Source organism: Oncorhynchus mykiss, chromosome 20 (assembly GCF_057628025.1).
Source record: "Oncorhynchus mykiss isolate SJ-2025 chromosome 20, ASM5762802v1, whole genome shotgun sequence".
In the NCBI taxonomy this organism is placed as follows: domain Eukaryota; kingdom Metazoa; phylum Chordata; class Actinopteri; order Salmoniformes; family Salmonidae; genus Oncorhynchus; species Oncorhynchus mykiss.
The window spans coordinates 40,434,770-40,442,447 of record NC_143041.1 but is presented as its reverse complement, the minus strand read 5'-3'; the positions used below and the strand labels follow the sequence as shown (position 1 = coordinate 40,442,447).

The window sequence follows — 7,678 nt, the reverse complement described above, 5'->3', positions numbered from 1 at the left end:
GATAACAGGCCTTAGATTTCTCCCTGGCTCTGTGCCCAAATGGCACTCTATTCCCTTTGTCGTGCACAACTTTTGACCAGAACCCATAGGGTTGGACATCGGGTGCTATTTGGGACGTAGCCTCTCTGTGCCCAGAGATTTAAAGACATGTTGATTAACGTCTCTAAGCAAACAATAAAGATCTCATTTATCAGACACTTTGATGGAAAGTCACATTCAGTTAGCAGCATATAAAATCACACAGTGCCTGTGGCCCATGTAGGAATCGAGAGGAGGCGAGAGAAAGAAGAGTTTCACAATGAGTCTTTGTAAGAGCAGAGACATTTTATAGTCCCACAGCCACAGGCCCTCAGAATGCATTTCTCGCTCACACACAGCTGGACGCCAGTGTTTTATGGCCAGTGCTCTCTCCCCTGTAGCAGATGTGACACACCCACAACTATGTGCAGCAGGCCTGAACCAACCAAAAAACAGCTATGGTCTGACTTTAGTACTTAAACATAGGCCTGTAGGAGTCAAATGTGGTAGAGTGGTTAGGCTAACTGTAAAGGCTGCGAGCCACGACAAACACACACTCACACAGAGAGAGCAGGCCCATTCATGGGCCCGACCAGCTGGGCCCTGTAAATGTCAAAATCAGCTGACCCCACCTGCCGTGTGTGTGGCACTAGTGTTTTGGAGAGGGCTCTGGTGTGGGGTCTCCAGGGACTGGCAATGACATGGGTCTGGGCAGGTGGCGGTGTTGTTTGGGGTAAAGTGGTGGAGTCCTCCACAGGACATCTCACAGAACTATGTGTGTTTTGGCTGAGGCCTCTTTATACTACCACTCTACAGCCAGGTCAGAAAACAATGCTCTCTTTTTTCCCCCTCACATTTTATTCACGTACCTTCAATCCTTGGACAGATCACATTCAAAAGGAAAAAGCCTTTTGTGAAAATGCCCTCTAAAACCAAAGACAATGCATCACACGAGAAAAACTTTGTCATACACCCTGTTAAAATCGATCAACACCTATGACATATGCAGATATGATAGATTACATAGTACAGGTCTAATACGCACTCTACTATATGCACATAACATATGAATAGGGGTTATATACAATTATAAACGGGGTGGTTTGAGCCCTAAATGCTGATTGGCTGACAGCCATGGTATATCAGACTGTATACCACGGGTATGACAAAACATGTATTTTTACTGCTCTAATCACGTTGGTAACCAGTTTATAACAGCAATAAGGCACCTCGGGGGTTTGTGGTATATGGCCAATACTCTGCGATGCGTCGTGCCTAAGAACAGCCCTAAGCAGTGGTATATTGTCCATATACCACACCCCCTCGTGCTTTATTGCTTAATTGATCATCAAAATTGTTTTATTTTTTCCATTTGATTGAATAGGCTCTGTCCGAAATGGCACACTATTCGCTATGTAGAGCTCTACTCAAATGCGCTGTGGCCGAACCTAGTTCATTGTTTAGGTAACAGGGTGCCATTTCAGATTAGCCCTAAAGTGTGTTTATTTGTCTTGTTATATATCTTATTTATTATTTATTTATTTTTGAATATTTTATTTATTTTTTTACATATTAACACGCGTAACCCTAACCCTTTACACAGGGGAGTAAAGCACAGTATTCAATGTTTCCCTGTCGTCCTAGTAACCACACACTGTTTCTGTTGTTTGCGAGCATCTCACAGTACGCTATTACCCTCTACTTCACCATAAATAAAGAATTACAAAAATATACCTCACTTCAAAACAGAACTGCAGAAAGAAAGGAGCTTGTCATGGAATTAAAAACAACAACTGAATGAAGTAGAATATGAGGGAGAGAGTGATGAGAAAGAATGAGAGGGGGAGAAAGGTAGTCTGGATAACAGTCTCTTTGGCTATCAATCCAGTCCTGTCATGCTTTGGAATATGACACAGAGTACAAGGAGAGGAATGTAAGCTAACGAGACTGGCACCCAAGCTAGGAGAGAGAGAGAAGAGAGAGCTGGGTTTCCAGGGCAACCTGTAAAGAGTGAGTGAATAGGCTAATATTGTGGTGAAGGACAGTATCAAGATCTGGAATGTCTTAGGGTGGAGTGTCTTGAAGGGGTGGAGGTGGGAAGGTTAGGCTGGGGTGGAGTGTCTTGAAGGGGTGGAGGTGGGATGGTTAGGCTGGGGTGGAATGTCTTGACAGAGTGGAAGTGGGATGGTTAGGCTGAGGTGGAATGTCTTGAAAGGGTGGAGGTGGGATGGTTAGGCTGGGGTGGAATGTCTTGACAGAGTGGAGGTGGGATGGTTAGGCTGAGGTGGAATGTCTTGACAGGGTGGAGGTGGGAAGGTTAGGCTGAGGTGGAGTGTCTTGACAGGCTGGAGGTGGGATGGTTAGGCTGGGGTGGAATGTCTTGACAGGGTGGAGGTGGGATGGTTAGGCTGGGGTGGAATGTCTTGAAAGGGTGGAGGTGGGATGGTTAGGCTGAGGTGGAATGTCTTGACAGGGTGGAGGTGGGATGGTTAGGCTGAGGTGGAATGTCTTGACAGGGTGGAGGTGGGATGGTTAGGCTGGGGTGGAATGTCTTGACAGGGTGGAGGTGGGATGGTTAGGACGGGGAGGGGCGTCTCTGGTCTCCTGGGATGAGTTCCCTTTGTACCCCCACTCAATTTTGAAGAGCAACATGGAAGTTGTAGTTCTAGCGAGAGTTGTAGTTTAGTAAACAATGTGTAGAGGCCAGCCAGGCGGTTAAAAACTCTCTTCAAGTCCATGTTGATGTAGTGTGTACATTCACAGGTACACCCTGTCCTCCCAAAGGCTCAGGGTGTGTGAAAACGGACATCTGTGCTACTTCTTCTTAGCATTGACACTCTTGCAGAGCCAGTTCATTCCGTCCTAAAAATAGATGGGAGGAAAATTACATTCCAATCAACTTCCTGAATTGAAAACACAAATTGCCCCTAAACTCTGTTGCATCTCACCTGTACCCCCTCCCCGGTGAGGGCAGAGCAGGACTGGATCTGCCAGACGCGGTCCCGGATGGTGTGCAGGTTAAGTCCCTCAGCGATCTCAGAGGCTGGGGCTGCAGTCAACAGGTCCTGCTTGTTGGCAAATATCAGCACTGGAACCCCACTCAGCTTCTCCTCATCCAACAGCTCAGCCAGCTCCTAGAACACACACATCAACATGGGATCCCAATATAAACCTGTGTGTATGTAGAATATGCACATTACACAGCACACAAACATCACTTGAGGCAAGACTCACCTGCCCCGTCTCCTCAAATCTTTTTCTGTCTGCACTGTCGATGACGTAAATCTGAAACGCAATAATGTTTCCATTCAAAAGTATTAGTAGCACACTTCTGGTGGTGTGTAAGTGTGTGTGTGTGTGTGTATACAGTACCAGTCAAAAGTTTGGACACACCTACTCATTCAAGGGTTTTTCTTTATTTGTACTATTTTCCATAATATAGAATAATAGTGAGGACATCAAAACTATGAAATAACACATGTAGAATCATGTAATAACCAAAAAAGTGTTAAACAAATCAAAATATATTTTAGATTATTCAAAGTAGCCACCCTTTGCCTTGATGACAGCTTTGCACACTTGGCATTCTCTTAACCAGCTTTATGAGGTAGTCACCTGGAATGCATTTCAATAAAAGGTGTGCCTTATTAAAAGTTAATTTGTGGAAATTGCTTTCCTTCTTAATGCATTTGAGCCAATCGGTTGTGTTGTGACAAGGTAGGGGTGGTATACAGAAGAGAGCCCCATTTGGTAAAAGACCAAGTCCAAATTATGTGAAGAACAGCTCAAATAAGCAAAGAAAACAACAGTCCATCATTACTTGAAGACATGAAGGTCAGTCAATCCGGAAAATTGCAAGAACTTTGAAAGTTTCTTCAAGTGCAGTCGTAAAAACCATCAAGCGCTATGATGAAACTGGCTCTCATGAGGACCGCCACAGAAAAGGAAGATCCAGAGTTACCTCTGCTGCAGAGGATACGTTCATTAGAGTTACCAGCCTCAGAAATTGCAGCCCAAATAAATGCTTCACAGATTTCAAGTAACAGACATCTCAACAACAACTGTTCAGAGGAGACTGCATGAATCAGGCCTTCATGGTCGAATTGCTGCAAAGAAACCACTAACAGCCACCAATAAGAAGGAGACTTTCTTGGGCCAAGAAACACGAGCAATGGACATTAGATGGGTGGAAATCTGTCCTTTGGTCTGATGAGTCCAAATTTGAGCTTTTTGGTTCCAACTGCTGTCTTTGTGAGACGCAGAGTAGGTGAACGGATGATCTCTGCATGTGTGGTTCCAACTGTGAAGCATGGAGGAGGATGTTTGATGGTGTTTTGCTGGTAACACTATCAGTGATCTATTTAGAATTCAAGGCAGACTGAACCGGCATGACTACTACAGCATTCTGTTCTGGGGGTTACTACATGACTCCATATGTGTTATTTCATAGTTTTGATGTCTTCACTATTATTCTACAATGTAGAAAATAGTACAAATAAAGGAAAACCATTGAATGAGTAGGTGTGACTGGTATATATATATATATATACAGTGCCTTGCGAAAGTATTCGGCCAACCTCACTGAGCTCGAGCTGTTTTGCAAGGAGGAATGGGAAAAAATGTCAGTCTCTCGATGTGCAAAACTGATAGAGACATACCCCAAGCGACTTACAGCTGTAATCGCAGCAAAAGGTGGCGCTACAAAGTATTAACTTAAGGGGGCTGAATAATTTTGCACGCCCAATTTTTCAGTTTTTGATTTGTTAAAGTTTGAAATATCCAATAAATGTCGTTCCACTTCATGATTGTGTCCCACTTGTTGTTGATTCTTCACAAAAAAATACAGTTTTATATCTTTAACTTTGAAGCCTGAAATGTGGCAAAAGGTCGCAAAGTTCAAGGGGGCCGAATACTTTCGCAAGGCACTGTATATATACACATATGTACATACAGTTGAAGTCGAAGTTTACATACACCTTAGCCAAATACATTTAAACTCAGTTTTTAACCATGCCTGACATTTAATCATTGTAAAAATTCCCTGTCTTAGGTCAGTTAGGTTCACCACTTTATTTTAAGAATGTGAAATGTCAGAATAATAGTAGAGAGAATTATTTATTTAGGCTTTTATTTCTTTCATCACATTCCCAGTGGGTCAGAAGTTTACATACACTCAATTAGTATTTAGTAGCATTGTCTTTAAATTGTTTACCTTGGGTCAAACGTTTCAGGTAGCCTTCCACAAGCTTCCCACAATAATTTGGGTGAATTTTGGCCCATTCCTCCTGACAGAGCTGGTGTAACTGAGTCAGGTTTGTAGGCCTCTTTGCTCGCACACGCTTTTTCAGTTCTGCCCACAAATGTTCTATAGGATTGAAGTCAGGGCTTTGTGATGGCCACTCCAACACCTTGACTTTGTTGTCCTTAAGCCATTTTGACACAACTTTGGAAGTATGCTTGGGGTCATTGTCCACTTGGAAGACCCATTTGTGACCAAGTTTTAACTTTAACTGATGTCTTGAGATGTTGCTTCAATATATCCACATAATTTTCGTTCTCATGATGCCATCTATTTTGTGAAGTGCATCAGTCCCTCCTGCAGCAAAGCACCACCACAACATGATGCTGCCACCCCCGTGCTTCACGGTTGGGATGGTGTTCTTCGGCTTGCAAGCCTCCCCCTTTTTCCTCCAAACATAATGATGGTCATTATGGCCAAGCAGTTATATTTTTGTTTGACCAGAGGACATTTCTCCAAAAGGTATGATCTTTGTCCCCATGTGCAGTTGCAAAACGTAGTATGTTTTTTTTATGGCGGTTTTGGAGCAGTGGCTTCTTCCTTGCAGAGTGGCCTTTCAGGTTATGTTGATATAGGCCTCGTTTTACTGTGGATATAGATACTTTTGTCACTGTTCCTCCACAATCTTCACAAGGTCCTTTGCTGTTGTTCTGGGATTAATTTGCACTTTTCGCACCAAAGTACGTTAATCTCTAGGAGGCTGAACGCGTCTCCTTCCTGAGCGTATGACGGCTGCGTGGTCCCATGGTGTTTATACTTGCGGTCTGTACAGATGAACGTGGTACCTTCAGGCGTTTGGAAATTTCTCCCAAGGATGAACCAGACTTTCTGAGGTCTCGGCTGATTTCTTTTGATTTTTCCATGATTTCAAGCAAAAGGGCACTGAGTTTGAAGGTAGGCTTTGAAATACATCCACAGGTACACCTCCAATTGACTCAAATGATGTCAATTAGCATATCAGAAGCTTCTAAAGCCATGACATCATTTTCTGGAATTTTCCGAGCTGTTCAAAAGGCACAGTCAACATAGTGTGAACATAATGTAAACTTCTGACCCACTGGAATTGTGATACAGTGAATGATAAAATAAATAATCTGTCTGTAAACAATTGTTGGAAAAATTACTTGTGTCATGCACAAAGTAGATGTCCTAACCGACTTGCCATAACTATAGTTTGTTAACAAGAAATTTGTGGAGTGGTTGAAAAACAAGTTTTAATGACTCCAACCTAAGTGCATGTATACTTCTGACTTCAACTGTGTGTGTGTGTGTGTGTGTGTGTGTGTGTGTGTGTGTGTGTGTGTGTGTGTGTGTGTATATATAAATAAATGGGTACCCCCATGAAGGAAGCTATGGTTAAGCCACTCACCAGCACATCAGTGTTCTCAAAGTAGTTTCTCCAGTAGGGTCTGATCTTCCTCTGTCCCCCAATGTCCCACACATTCAACTTAAAACCCTGAGACTGAACACTCTTTATGTTGAAGCCCTGGAGAGAGAGAGTGTTTTAAGTGATAGTCTAGCACAAATAACACCCCCCAAACCCCTAGTGATGTGCGTATGTGTTCCCCAGTAGTACTGTACCTGTGTGGGGGTGATGTGACTGATGTCCTCGGAGGCCAGTTGTTTCAGCAGAGTGGTCTTTCCCCCGTTATCCAAACCCAGCAACAAGATCCGAACCTCCTGATCTGGTGTGCTCTTTAGCTTCCGAAGGATTGACAGCAAACCCTGTAACATATCAAACCCCGATCCGTTATCCCAACTCGTGACATGAGCAATGGAGCAGCAACAGGAGCATACCTGCGTTCTAAATGAGCTAACTACAGTAACTAGCGATCTGGCTATTCGCATCCCTCCACAACAGGCTGATCAATTGCCTGCGACTCGAGCCTCAAGGATGCGCAGAGAGGAACACAGAAAATAGAAGATAATTCTCGAACTAATTATTCTCTCTCTAGAAATTCACGGTGGTTACAAATAGGGAAAGCGTTCTGAATCCGACTGAGCTAACTAATTATGTCGCTAGCAACAGTTTCAAAGGGTTTAGCTATGCTAGGCTGCTAATCTCATGATAAACCAACAGAGGAACAAGACCGCTGCAGTCAGCTTTCCCCCCCAAAATCTTTATGTTTCACCAATTTATGAATGTCTTAGAAGGTACAGTGGCAACATTTTAGAACAATCGTATTGTTAATTATGCCTTTATTTGATTCGATCTACATTATAATAGCTATTTATCGCAATAAATTGAACTCACCATCTTGTTGCTTTATCTCTCCAAGACGCCACCGATGTTACTAGGGCCCCTAGTAGGGGGCGATGACGTGGGACACAAGTTCACGCGAGAACACAACAGGTGTGGGC

The 7,678-nt window shown here is 43.4% G+C and overlaps 1 protein-coding gene and 1 long non-coding RNA gene across 2 annotated transcripts; one reads left to right on the top strand and one right to left on the bottom strand.

Annotated features, from left to right (window-relative positions):
* Positions 1 to 843: 843 nt before the first annotated feature.
* Positions 844 to 2,598, top strand: LOC149974598 (uncharacterized). The gene is made up of 2 exons (XR_016489512.1): positions 844 to 2,111; positions 2,155 to 2,598. It is a non-coding gene; the product is annotated as an uncharacterized LOC149974598 (long non-coding RNA).
* LOC110499422 (ADP-ribosylation factor-like protein 3) lies at positions 1,376 to 7,665 on the bottom strand. Its single transcript, XM_021576562.3, has 6 exons — positions 7,572 to 7,665; positions 6,899 to 7,042; positions 6,687 to 6,803; positions 3,253 to 3,303; positions 2,967 to 3,152; positions 1,376 to 2,880 (listed from the first exon to the last, which is right to left on the bottom strand). Exons 1-6 carry the CDS (start codon positions 7,572 to 7,574, stop codon positions 2,833 to 2,835), a joined length of 549 nt encoding a protein of 182 aa, XP_021432237.1. The 5' UTR covers positions 7,575 to 7,665; the 3' UTR covers positions 1,376 to 2,832.
* Between the last annotated feature and the right edge of the window lie 13 nt (positions 7,666 to 7,678).